Here is a 14475-nt window from a genome sequence, read left to right as displayed (position 1 = left end):
TTTTGAAGATATCTTCGTGGTAAGGATGTTTAAATACAGGCGTGTTGTGGTCTCATAAACTTATTCTCATGACTTTTCTCTTTTCTGCTTAAAAATATACTGTTTTCTAAGCCTTTAATTTGTTTCTACCCACAAAAAACAATAACTTTGATGAAAATTAGTCTCATGAGTTCTCATGCACACAAAAATGTTAACTAAGAAAATTTATTATCTTACTTGATTTAGGACTATGACTTCATTCATACAATCAGAATTTCTTTGTTTATTCTTTAGCCATGTTCTGGCCTTTAATGTTTGTCTCTTTGACAGTTATACACGCAGTTTTATAATTTAACCATATGCCTTAAAGGTCCAGAAAGTAAACTTAGATTAAGACAAATAAGATAAAACAGACAGTAAGATACTCAACAAATTTACTTAGTTCCATTCATTTAGCATCAATGCATAACACATTCCAAAAGCGAGCATATATCAAATTTAAAATGGATAAACTTAATTGGGTTCAATAATCGGATAAATGGTCAAACAGTTTTCATTGCATATGCTTTGGGCCATGCATTTCATTCCTTAAGGATCTGCTTTATTGAATTAACATATCAATTATTTATTTTGATAAGAACAGGGAAGATAGTCAGAGGAAGAAGCAGCAGTGGTGGAGAACACGCCTCTTGCTGCTGCACAGAAACACATATGGCAGGTGACGACACCAACAGCTAACTCCTGGAGAGACCTAAATGGCTTGTCTTGGCACGTGTGGGTAAGTACAATGTTTACTAATCTAAAAAACGAGAAAATATTATAAAAATATAAGAAGTAGAAAACCCTAGACAAGTTAAAATACAGAAAAAATTTAAGCAAAGTTATTTGAATCAGGCAATTTTTAAAGTATCAAATAGTAACCTTAGTAACTAGGTATAAAGTAATCTAAACCCAGGACACTAACCATGTTGAAAGGCAGTAGGCAGCCTGACCTCCCCAGAATGCTTTGCCAGAGTTAGTGTTCTCTGATTACACACTTAGGCATCCCTGGTTACAAGAGTACTTGTTTATTATTGATATTATAAAAATAACCATTCTCTAAATGATTACACGTAGTAAATAAAATTAGAACTATACACAAGGATTTGAATAATGCCATTTCTTTAAGGACCACTTGCAACTTCTCCTGCCTGCTTCACAGACCTGTAAGGCAGAAAGAAAACAGACGAAGATGTGCTTAATGATGGATCTATAGCACAGCATGTTCAAAAGAAAGACTGGGATTTTAATGCTTTCCTATACTCCATCTGAACCTTTACAGTGACACTGATCTTAGAGTACTACCTCTATATACCATATTTTACTACCATTATATCAACTTCTGGTATCTGTATAAAAGAATTTTTGCATATATAATGCACAAAAATATCTTGGGCTGTTAAAATAGATTGGCTTGTCTCCAAATATGGCCAATGAGAAATACGTGCAAGGTATGTACACAATTACTCTCCTGGAAGGAATTATGAAACTGAATTGAGAAAACTAGAGCAGCATAAGGTGGGTCAGGCTGCATGTGTCCTACTTCGGCACTGGAACTACTTGTCCATACAGCTTGATTAGAAAGAATTTATTTTTTCCTAGAAAAATATGACTAGGATGGCAAGGGGATATGTCCACACTTCAAGAATACGTTATGTGGAGCTTCAAGATGGCGGAGGAGTAAGACGCGGAGATCACCTTCCTCCCCACAAATACATCAGAAATACATCTACACGTGGAACAACTCCTACAGAACACCTACTGAACGCTGGCAGAAGACCTCAGAACTCCCAAAAGGCAAGAAACTCCCCACGTACCTGGGTAGGGCAAGAGAAAAAAGAAAAAACAGAGACAAAAGGATAGGGACGGGACCTGCACCAGTGGGAGGGAGCTGTGAAGGAGGAAAGGTTTCCACACACTAGGAAACTTCACTGGCAGAGACGGGAGGGTAGGTGGGGGGGAAGTTTCGGAGCCGCGGAGGAGAGCACAGCCAACCCTGCCAACTCCTCTCTCTCACTTACTCCTTCAGGTCTTAAATATCACTTTCTCAGGGCCCTGTGCCCAGTAGTCAAGCTAGGATCCCCCTGCTGCATGCACTTATCTCAACCTAATGCTTATATAATGATAATCATCATTATTGCATGTAAGTAATATTTATAGTGTGACTTCATCATCTAGTAGCTTCTGTCACCTGTGACAGTGATGTGTCCTTCTCTGGCATAGTTCCTGACTCACTGGAGGCCTTTATTCAATATAAACCACATGAATGATTTACTCATTTTGATCTCTTAGTCTGAAGGGCAATATGCCTGTATGTCATGCAAAGAACATCTGAAGGACTAAGAAAGAGAACCACATGATCTTTGCGCTCCTGCAATGGTACCGTTATTACGTAGAAGAGGGATACAATTTTTGCTTGTGATACAAAAAAAACAGAACTAGAAAGAAGGAAGCTATGAGGATTCAGATTTTGGAGCAAAATAGGAGAGTAACTTCTTTTAAAGTAGCTTTTAAACATTTTGTACAACATCAGAAATTCACGTGTTTTTTGTTTGTTTGTTTTTGGTCACCAGGCTGTACATTACGTCCCCAGGACGTATTTATTTTACAACTGGAAGCTTGTACCTTTTGACCACCTTCATCCATTTTGCCCACCTCCTGCCTCTGGAAACCACCAATCAGTTCTCTGTATCTATGAGCTTGGTGTTTTGTTTAGATTCCATGTATAAATGAGATCATATGGTATTTGTTTTTCTCTGTCTGAGTAGTTTAACTTGGTATAATGCCCTCAAGTTCTGTCCATACTGTTGCAAATGGCAAGATTTCATTATTTTTTATGGTTAAATAATATTCCTGTGTGTGTGTGTGTGTGTGTATGTACCACATTTTATTTATTTATTCATCCATTGATGGACACTTAGGTTTTTCTGTATCTTGGCTATTGTAAATAATGCTGCAATGAACATGGGGGTGCAGATAGCTTTTCAAGACATTTTTTTTAGCCACCCAGACAGTATTCTGCAGATGTAAATACAGTTGACCCTTGAACAAGATGGGTTTGAACTGCGCAGGTCCACTTACATGTAGATTTTTTCCCATAAATACACACTACAGTATTACACAATCCACGGTTGATTGACTCCACACATGTGAAACCTCAGATACGGAGGGTTGACTGTGAAGTTATATGCGGATTTTCATGTAGAGAATCGTTGCCCCAACTCCCACATTGTTCAAGAATCATCTGCATATGATTGTGTATGTGTCTATGCATTATATATAACAAAAAGAATTGTATCTAGTATACTGTCTTGTGACTCACTTTTTTATGTAACAATATTGTAAAAACTGTTTCCACATCAAAGTATATATCAATATAGATAGATGGATTCACTTAATATCAGTACAAATCTATGTATGTAGCGAGTTAATATATATCTCATTCTTTATAACAGATGCACATTATTCCATTATATAGATTGCTGTAATTTTTTTAAATCAATCCTCTTTTGTTGGCCATTAGGTTGTTTCCATTTTTTACATTTTCCAAGTTTTATTATAAATCAGTTTCCAAGTTTTATTATAAAACATGTGCAGTGAGCATAATAATATTCTGATAACTACACAGCATTGAGGAAATTATTTCTTTAGGTGATTTCTTAATACAGAATGATTGGGTCACTGAGTAACTAGAGCAGAGCACAGGAGGTGGTGTACTCGCATTACTCAAGGTGCCCATACAGAAGCTAGTGAACTGTTTGGTGGGGATATTGCAGAGAAGAGACGAGCGTGAGATGGGAAGAGACGTAGATAGTTCTCAAATTCTTTCTTATTTTGATATCTTATGATTCTATGAGTGCTAAGGGCACACTCGACCCTTTACTTCCCTCTGTAACATGCTTGAGAGAAGATACTGAGAATTGTTCATCTTTATATATCCAGCCCATAGAGTAACCTCATGTCCACGGATGTGAAATTGTTTTGAGATGCTGTATCTCTAAGATATATTTAATGGTGTCCTAGAGTCCATGGTCTGCACAAAGGGGGGTATATGTTCTCATCTCAAATGTATCTAAAAGTAATTTTCCTGCTATAGGAAGAAGCGGATTGAAATCCTCTTCCCACTTCCTCAGCACAAAAGACTACAGACTCGGTGAGGGGCCTGAGATCCATGAAAATCACAAAAACAAAGAGAAAACATCATGCAGAGCAGCTGGAGGAAAATCTTTTTCTCATTATAGGTCACGAGGACTATGTATTTTAAAAAATTCTGAACTTCAAGTAGTTGCAAGTGGTGTCCGTCATTACCTGACATTGACATTAAGTGCCCTGAGCAAACATACCAGAGTAGACGAGTGCAGGACAAGAAGAGCATGGAACACAAAGAAGAAGATCAGCAGAACCTGTGCAATGAAAGGAAAAGAGGTCATGTGCTGGACCAGGAAAAAAAGTCCATCAAACGCAATTCCCTTGCGGTTTGACCAATTTCTAATGAGGATTAACTGAAATTAATATCGAAGCTACATTCAGAGTATATAGTGACTGCAATGACACACCAGTTAACTGTTTAATAGTGTGTATGTTCTCATTTCATAATTCAGTCATTTCAATTTAAACTTTTTCTGATCTTAAATAAAAACTAGGGCAAAATGCCCCTCCAGATAGTGTTATGAATATATACGTGGATTGCAGGAAGATCCCATCTAAATCACAGTCATAATTTTTACGTCCAGCATGGGTTTGGCAGGAAAGTCATGCTCTACAGACTGCTACCATAACACAGAATATTCAGGATTGGATATATACATGTCACATATTGTGATGCTATAACATTTGTAATTTAACGTAATTGTCACAAAATTATTATGAGATTTGCATGAAGTAGTGCATATTTACAGGTATACTATATATATATATATATATATATATATATATTTTTTTTTTTTTTTTTTTGTGGTACGCGGGCCTCTCACTGTTGTGGCCCCTCCCGTTGTGGAGCACAGGTTCCGGACGTGCAGGCTCAGCGGCCATGGCTCACGGGCCCAGCCGCTCCGTGGCATGTGGGATCTTCCCGGACCGGGACACGAACCCGTGTCCCCTGCATCGGCAGGCGGACTCTCAACCACCGCGCCACCAGGGAAGCCCCTACCCTATATTTTTAATGCTTGGTGCATAATATTAAACACTAAATGTAATTCCTCTGAATGCATCCCTGAGGCAGAAGAGCTGTGCGTAGTAGGACAAGGGGACGTGAGTATTCTAGTTAAAAAGAGTGGGGAAATAAAACAGAAGATCAAAGAAAGTGAAATAAGGGCATCAAGGGAGATAAACCTTCACATTTCTTGAAGAGAAAGGAAATAGATTAAGCCCAAGTTTTCCAAAGCAGATCTTGGAACACTAGTCCTACAAGCTGTTAATATAGATGATCCACAAACAGACGGTTCCTCGATCAAAGACTTTTCAACAGCAATATACCATCGGCCTCTTGGAGGATCAAAATACACACCAGCATATTAAGGGCTCTTAGAAGTCTTATAATAAAGAGACCTTTTTTACCTGATCTTTATCAAAGTTATTTGATAAGAGATTTTTATATAACTCACTTTAAAAAATTCTACAATGGTAAATACTGCTTCAGCTAGAGTGAAGAGGCATGGCAATGCAATGTCTGTTTCACCAAATTTAGAGGCAAAAGATAAAAGCATGGGTTTTGTACTCCAATTGACCTGAGTTCAAATTCTGGCTCAACCCCTTCTCATACACATGACCTTGAGCAAGTTAGCATCGCTCAGCATCCTCCACAGAGGAGAGTTATAAAGGGAAACACCCTTGGAAGTATCATTAAGCATTTGGTATTTGACAGTTTTAGAAAATTCAAATTTAGATGAATAAGAACTACAAAAACATTTGGATTCAAGGTGGTGATTTTATATGTAAAGTAGATGCTGAATGAAGTTGGAGAACTTGGTAAAATGTTAGAAATCTTACACATAGAGGGGCTTTGAGTAAAATAATGATGTATTCACATTTGAATGTCCTTTACCACCCAAAGATATTAGAGGTTCTGGCAAGAAAGCAGTTGAATTAATGCTCTATATTAGCGGTTCCCTTAAATTTTAAGTGTATCAGAATCACCTGGAGGGCTTTTAAAACAAATTGTTACTTCCCTGGTGGCACAGTGGTTAAGAATCCGCCTGCCTATGCAGACACAGGTTTGATCCCTGGTCCGGGAAGATCCCACATGCCATGGAGTAACTAAGCCCGTGCACCACAACTACTGAGCCTGTGCTCTAAAGCCAGTAAGCCGCAACTACTGAGCCCATGAGCCACAACTACTGAAGCCCATGCGCCTAGAGCCTGTGCTCTGCAACAAGAGAAGCCACCACAATGAGAAGCTCGTGCACCGCAACAAAGAATAGCGCCTGCTCGCCATAACTAGAGAAAGCCCGTGTGCAGCAGGGAAGACCTGACACAGCAAAAAATAAATAAATTTATGAAAAACAAAAACAAAAAGAATTAGCACAGATTGCTGGAGTCCACTATTAGAGTTTCTGACTGAGTAGATGTCAGATGGGGCCAAGGAAACTGCATTTCTTACAAGTTCCCAAGAGATGAACATCACTGTTCTACGTAGCACGGACTTTAGGTTGAAGCATGAAGCCAGCTGTGGTCTGGCATACTTGAAGAAAAAGGAGTAGTGAAGTGTCTGGGTACCAAAGGAAGACTCAAGTGTGAGTTTAGTGGGAAATAGAGAATCTGAAAGGTAGAAGATTTGGGTAGATTGTAGATTATAGTAATCTAAGATCTTAGAGTAGGATGCTACTTCACATTTGATGAGAAAAAAAATTACACTTCCTTAGAAGAGCACTAGACTTGAGAGGGCCAAGGAATTTTAATGGTAGGACATTGGATAAATACCCCAGATGAAAGTTAAAATTTCCTAATGCTAAGAGTGTGGTAGAGAGGAAACCAATGAACCAAATGTCAGCACCCCACATGAAAAAACAGCAGTGACTGATGAGATTATAGTGACAAGGAAAGACACAGGACAACAGGACAAATGGCATAAGCCTAAAAAGAAGGAGAATTTCAGGTAGAATATTAATGTTATCTCATGGTGCTTGGCACGTGGCAACTGAAAAGAGCAGCTTTCCCTGGTGAAGGCTAAAAGGGAAGCAATGTCTTCTAGGAACCATTTCAAATAAGGCAAAAAAGGCATGGAGAGTGTTCTTTGAGTAGCACTGAAGAATGATCAGTTTGCAAATCAGATTCCTGTTCCATAGGCCACAGTGGAAAGATCTGGGAAATGCGTCAACAGCGGTTAAGAATACAAATACATGAGAAGATTTTATTTTGATAGAGGCAGTGCGGCAAGGCAGAGTAGCCAAGGACAACAGGAATAAGAGACAGAAGTAACCGATCTCAAGTTTCTGAACTGAACTTTGGCATAACCTTCTTGTATGGCAACTGACTTAGGTGTCCAGCCTTGGTGAAGCAGGACTGCCCGTACAGGGGGTAGCCCATTATTCCCCATAATTGTGGGAACGTAAGAAATGAAGCAGCTTTGGTGGGGGAAAGAACAAGCAACGAGAGAGTAGCCATAAAGTCTAGATAAATAAGATCTTAATAAAGATAAGAGTTTTGTTTACAGATTAGAACCCTCTGCTTTCTGCCTGAGTGGTTTATTCAGTGCAAAACGGCAACACGAATGCCTGAGGCAGTGCATCACACATGCACGTGCAGGGACTGAGGTAAATGCTGTGTGAATGCACCATGTTCACTTTAACTCTGATGGAACCATCGTTACTACAGGGGAACAACACACTGAACGTATTCAACGTCGTTGAATGTATCGTGTTTTGCTGTGTATACCAATAAATCATTTGTTATACACATTTGTCTGTGTTTGAGAGACATTATGGGCTCTGAATAATCAGAAGAGGAGACTGAGGCTTGGCCGCTGCTCAAGTAATCTTCGAGTCACTTACCCAGTTTGAACTACATTCATTCATTCATTCATTCGTTCAATTCATTTAGTAAATATCTATTAAGTAAATACTGAATGTAAAAATATTTATTAAGTAAATATGTGTTGAACACTTACAGTGTACAATAAGAATAGTAAGACTAAATTTTCCCTAACAGCTTAATTTTTGGGAATTAAATATGTGGAAGCAATTTATAAACTATAAAGCCTTATATAACTAGCAGAGACTTTCAGAACATCATTTTAAATGTTGACAAGTGGATAAACCTTTATGTACTAATATGAAGGGGAGTCATGTATAATTTATGCTTATGAATATAGAAAAAGCTATGTTTTTGGTCTGAAGAATGTTTAATTATACTAAAGTTGATATACAGTTTCGGGATATTTAGTCAACATTTCAAAACAAGTCATTTTGAAGAAATCTGGCAGCATGCTTTGAACAGTTGTTCTATTTTTAATAGCATACTATGGGATTGAAAACATGCTTAATGTAATTACTAAATGTTATTTATTTTATTCTGTCAAAATTTTAATTTTTATGTTTATCATATATGCCGCCTTTAATTTTCTGGATGACTTTGCCTCTAGAGAATAATTTGGAGCACAGTGTAAAGATAAGTAAATCAAATTGAAGTTTATATTAAAAGCAGATTTCCTACCCAAATGTATTACTGCTTGTTTCTTTATATGTCACTTTTTCTTATTTTCATGTTTTATAGTGTTTTCTTTATGATACAAATTCTTTCAGTGCTCAGTGAAATAATTCCTTTCTTGATACTATATATACACACATTCCCTCCCCCTCCCTCCTTTTTTAAGCTTTTAGAAATGCAATGACATTTCAGAGTAGAACATATGGCTTTGGATTAAGCTAGAATTAAATTGCACTAACTAATTATATATCCTTGGGAAGAGGTTTTTAACAAATCTGAGTTTGTAAAATCAGTAATACCACCTACACATCAAGTTGTCACAAGAATTAAAGGAGATACTACATAGCACATAACAACAAAAATGTAATAAATGTCAGTCCTCTTCCATTCTCTCCTTTTTTAGAGATACATATGTTTCTATATAAGCCTTAAAATGTCAATTATTCATAGTAGGCTTTAAGGAGAAACTGAATGCTGTAATTCTAAATATATCCCCCAAATAGACTTTGTAGTTTTATTTATGTTAGGCTACGTGTCAATTTTCCCAATTTATTATTAAATTTTATATATATATTAGAATATATGCTAATTCTCTCAGTGAAAAAGATTTATTATGCCACATTTTTGAAATTCTGTGCTTAGAACTCCTAGACTATCTTCATATACCCTCCTTATTATGCCTACCCAAATAGTTTCTTAAGCTACAGTGTCTATTTTCAGGCTAGGATTTCTTGCCAGATCCTAGCAACAAATATTTCACTACCTCCTCAGAAATTATGCCAGTAAACTTTCAGCCTAGCAGAGACAATGAAAATATAGCATCTTCTGGAAGGAATAGTTCATTCATTGGTTTTTTAAAATTTAGTTTGAGAAAAGTAAGCACAAGTCTGAAGTAGCAAGAAAAAGAAGAATGAAATAATAAGGTAGGTTGAGATCAAAGATCATAGGGCTGCAGGTATCCCAGTTAGTAGATATGAGATGACCTCTTACAGCCTGGGGTAATATGTAAGAGCATTGCATAAGACAGTCATACCACCCATGAGCCCACCCAAGGGCATGGTGACTCTTTTTGCCCCAAATTAGGGTTATAAAACCCTTCTCTCTTCTGCAATGTCAAGGCATATTAAAAGCAACAAGTTGAATGTAAAAGACATAGAATAATTAAGAAAAACAGAAAAACGAGTTGTAGCTTCACAAGTGAAAAGATAAATCATTCCTGGTTAGTAAGTAAAAGGCAAAAAGTATTTGGCAGAGAACCTTGGAGGAGAGCATTCTCCTTTATTCCCATGTAGTTAATGTATCTCTGAGAGTTAAAATCTGAGAATTGAACAATTATAGATGCACCTGAGTGTCAGCCCTTTCTCTGCAATTTACTAGCCTGGGGACCACAGGGAAGAAATAGGACCTTAAATGCATCTCCTGACTCCTAGTTTTTTTCCCACTCCATCACAGCATCTAAAAAGAGGAAATTAGACTCCCACTGAGAATATTAAGTGAATATTAAGTGTGTGTTCACAATAAAAAAAATGAGTCCATTAGTAAATTGAAGTGAGAACCTAGCAAGTGCTAGGAAGAAATTCCGTGCAGGAGTAAGAACAACCTCATCAATAATAACATCAGTAATGGTAAATAGAAATCTAACAGTAAGTGAGAGACAAAAGTCATTGTGGGACAGAAGATACATTAATATTGTCATTAATTTTTTAAAAATAGATAGCAACCGTTTCATATGATATATGCTTAGCCTAAAAGTAAAGACTTAGAATTAACTAATATTTACCAAGCATATACTATGTATCTGGCACTAAGTTTATATTAATATAAGTATTAATATAATATTAATATTTTCTCACTCTATGAAAACAAAATGCAATAATCTAAAAATGTTTCATTCTAGTCTGTATTTCTGATGCCACAACCCAATACCATTAAAATCTTGGGAATTCCGTGTATAATGTAGCCGGACACTTTGACATCATTGTCTATTAACTCACTTTGGTCCTTTTGTTATCTACAGTCCGCTGCTCCTCTACCCACCTCTTCTACTCCACTTGATAGGGTGTTAGTCCTTATCTTGGGACTGGTAAATAATCAGCTGTGGTACCCTCACACCACTGCCTCAAGCACCGTGCACATACAAATCTTGGGAGACTGCCTGGAAAGAAATGACCTGATGTTTGGTTAAGGAGAACAAAGGTTTTTCTTCAAGGTGAAAAGCCTGGCCAAATCCTCGGTGGACAGCAGAATCCCACAGCCCCACTTACTGCTCTAAGCACTTTGGTTCTCAAGAGTCGCAGCATAAACTGCGTCACCCCCTGGAAAGGGAAGTGAAGGGAGGTATTAGTGAAAGATGAGGCAACGGAGGTAAACATCGTGGACCCAAAGAAGAGCTCTTGGTTCTACTCCCACCTCTGCTACTAACTGGGTGACATGGCAAGCCCACCATCTCTTAGAGCATCAATTTCTTCTTCACTAAATTGAAAGAGTTGAGGTTGAGAGGATTAGATTAGTTTAGCACTTCCTAAAATCCCAGAATACTTGTCCTTCCAGCAGTTAATAGGCACTCTGCAAATTATAGGCATTGTAGAAAATAGGCATTAATGGGCATTCTGTGAAAAGGACTTAAGTAAATAAGAAAAAAATACCTGGGATAAACACAGGTCAAGCAGATCTTGTTGCTGTCGGGCTACCCAGTGACTTTACTATGTAAATATTTTGGAAGAGATTCTATAGTGTTTTTTCAAGTCAACAATGAACAATATTTTCCCCCATTTGAAGCCAGGATGCTGATTACACTTGATCTGTTCACTTAAAATTACAGAGCTGCCTTGTTCCTCTTGCAAAGGGCTGTCAATGGTATGTCTTACAGTTGAGAGCCTCTCAAATACAATGATATGTAGAATTTCTCAAAACTTATTTTACCACAAATTTTTTTTGTTTTTGCGGTACGCGGGCCTCTCACTGTTGTGGCCCCTCCTGCAGCAGAGCACAGGCTCCAGACACGCAGGCTCAGCGGCCATGGCTCACGGGCCCAGCCGCCGCGGCATGTGCGATCTTCCCAGACCGGGGCACGAACCCGTGCCCCCTGCATCGGCAGGCAGACTCGCAACCACTGCGCCACCAGGGAAGCCCCACAAATTTGTTTTTAATAGCTTCTCATGAGACAGGACTTTAAGAAGCAGATATTGTCCAATTTTATAACCTATTATGAAGATAGCATACTCCCGTTCCTCAAACAAAGAGAAAACGAGGCTGATAAAATCAAGAAAAATAGTGGAGGAGAAGCACTTGTGGAATGCAGGTATAGAGATCTCAAAAAACGTGCTCCTCTATAAATGCAATGAGAATACAACATGAGGAAGAATCACTGAAATCAACTTTTTCCGAACTCGGGAAATTTATCGAAGGCTTGCAACAATCCATAGAACATTTATTAAAGAAAAGCAGTTGAATCTCAATAGAAACGATAACTATGTAGGGTTTTATTTTACCCAGTATTAATATCCTTCTCTCCTCCTCTGTGGGAGCCTTGAAAATCAGCATTCTCACAATGATGGTAGCTATGAAACAAACAGCCTATGATCCACTAGAGGGGGCAGAACAGGTTTAGAGTTTCCCCAAATATCTAGAGAGTTGTCACTATTTGACCTATATGGAAGCTGCCTGGAAATGCCTCCCTTGAATATTTTCTGTTTGTTTGTTTGTTTGACCTGAATTAGAGCTCACTCAGTGAGATACCCTGTCCATATAACATTTGTCAAAAACAATCAGGGACTATAGTTTTATACAGAAGCTTCCTGAAGCAAACAACAGGCTTACCAAAAAATTTTTAAAAAAAATACAGTAAGTGATACGTCCATAGGAGGCTTTCAAAAGCTCTGACATAGGCGTGTAGATTTAGAAATGCCACACAGATGTGCAGTGCTTTGCACCTGCTCAGGAAAGACCCGATACAGATCTACCTCTCACCTCTGATTGACTTAGAAGGTCTGTTTAAGCAGAGTTGTAAACTTCTGGAGTGCTCATGCCATGCCTCAATACTTTGTCCAGCCATTAGCTAACAACTAAGCTACTGAGCAAAGACTTCAGTATCTGTGTACAACAAATTATATAGACTTTACAGAATTAGTTTAGGAAAGTTAGTAAACAAAAAGTAGCAATAACAATAAGAAAAAACAGCAGCAACAACAAACCCTGGAGGGTGGGGATGGGCCAATCTCCAGAGTGGCCACATTATATTATATTCAATGTACAGTTTTCAACAACAACAACAAAATGACATGATGTATAAATCATGATATCACAATAAACGCAAAAGTATGGCCCATAAATGGGGGGAAAAAGGCAGTCAAAAGAAATTCTCCCTGAGGAAGCCCAGACGATGGAATCTCTAGACAAAGACTTTTAATCAACTACTAGAAATATAGTCAAAGAACTAAAGGAAATCATGTAAAATAGATTAAAGTATAGGAATAAGCTCTCACCAAATGAAGACTACGACAAAGAGATACAAATTATAAAAGGAAAAAAAATAGAAATTCTGGAATTAAAATGAAAAATTCCCTAGAGGGGCTCATCAACGGATTTGAGCTGGCATAAGAAAAAGTCAAAGAGATTAAGATAGGTCAGTCCAAATCCAGCCTGAGGAACACACACACACACACACACACACGAGGCAGGAAAGAAAAATGAACAGCTCCTCAGAGGCCCTGTGGGACACCAGCAAGCACACCAAATACAATGTTACTGAATATTACTCAGCCATAAGAAGAAACGAAATTGAGCCATTTGTAATGAGGTGGATGGACCTAGAGTCTGTCATACAGAGTGAAGTAAGTCAGAAAGAGAAAGACAAATACCGTATGCTAACACATATATGTGGAATTTAAGAAAAAAAGATGTCACGAAGAACCTAGGGGTAAGACAGGAATAAAGACACAGACCTACTAGAGAATGGACTTGAGGATATGGGGAGGGGGAAGGGTGAGCTGTGACAGGGCGAGAGAGAGGCATGGACATATACACACTACCAAACGTAAGGTAGATAGCTAGTGGGAAGCAGCCGCATAGCACAGGGAGATCAGCTCGGTGCTTTGTAACCACCTACAGGGGTGGGATAGGGAGGGTGGGAGGGAGGGAGACGCAACAGGGAAGAGATATGGGAACATATGTATATGCATAACTGATTCACTTCGTTATAAAGCAGAAACTAACGCACCATTGTAAAGCAATTATACTCCAATAAAGATGTAAAAAAAAAAATAAAAAAAAAACCCACACTCCTGACGTGAGTTTTTAAATTTGTGATGTAGACTTTTATACTAAAATCAGAGTAGACAAAAAGTCTATTTAAGGGTTCTGTTTATCTTAAACAGTTTATCTTAAACAGTTTATCTTAAACAGTTTGTTTATAATAAAACTGTTTAAAGCTTCCCATTGAATTATTCAAGACGTCTTTTCCTAAATGGTGCTTTTATAAAACTTACTTGTACTAAGTTTTATTTTAAAATGAAACAATAAGAAATATGCATAACTACAAAGATCCTAACATTATCTGGAAACCTTCCACCATGATAACTTTGTCTCAGGAGAAATCTGAAAATTCCATAAAATTACCTACGTATAATTTATAGAAAGCTGAGTCAACAAACAGGTGTTGCCATTGGAATGATGAATCTTGTCCTTTTCCTCACTCATAAATTTCTAATATATGAGCCTCTACACTATAAATCAGATGCTGGGTTCACATAGACTTATGTCATTTATTTTCTTTCACTGAGAAAATAAAGAGGTAGATGATCTATACATATCTTG

The 14475-nt window shown here is 37.8% G+C and overlaps 1 protein-coding gene across 2 annotated transcripts in view; it reads right to left on the bottom strand.

Moving 5' to 3' along the window:
* Nucleotides 1-399: 399 nt before the first annotated feature.
* Nucleotides 400-14475, bottom strand: part of LOC309974341 (uncharacterized protein C8orf34) — a gene marked incomplete at both ends in the record, with an annotated part of 325219 nt that continues 311143 nt past the window's right edge. Inside the window, 2 exons of one of the 2 annotated variants that reach the window (XM_082858974.1) lie at nucleotides 400-1182; nucleotides 4362-4421. In XM_082858974.1, the coding sequence (XP_082715100.1) occupies nucleotides 1175-1182; nucleotides 4362-4421 (68 nt within the window). Of the gene's footprint in view, nucleotides 1183-4338; nucleotides 4422-14475 lie in introns of those variants that run through there. The other variant, XM_082858973.1, reaches the window with a different exon arrangement.

The sequence above is a fragment of the Leucopleurus acutus genome (genome assembly GCF_964270905.1).
Source record: "Leucopleurus acutus genome assembly, chromosome: 17".
NCBI lineage: Eukaryota > Metazoa > Chordata > Mammalia > Artiodactyla > Delphinidae > Leucopleurus > Leucopleurus acutus.
The sequence above is the reverse complement of the archived record's forward strand: the minus strand, read 5'-3'. Positions and strand labels throughout refer to the sequence as shown.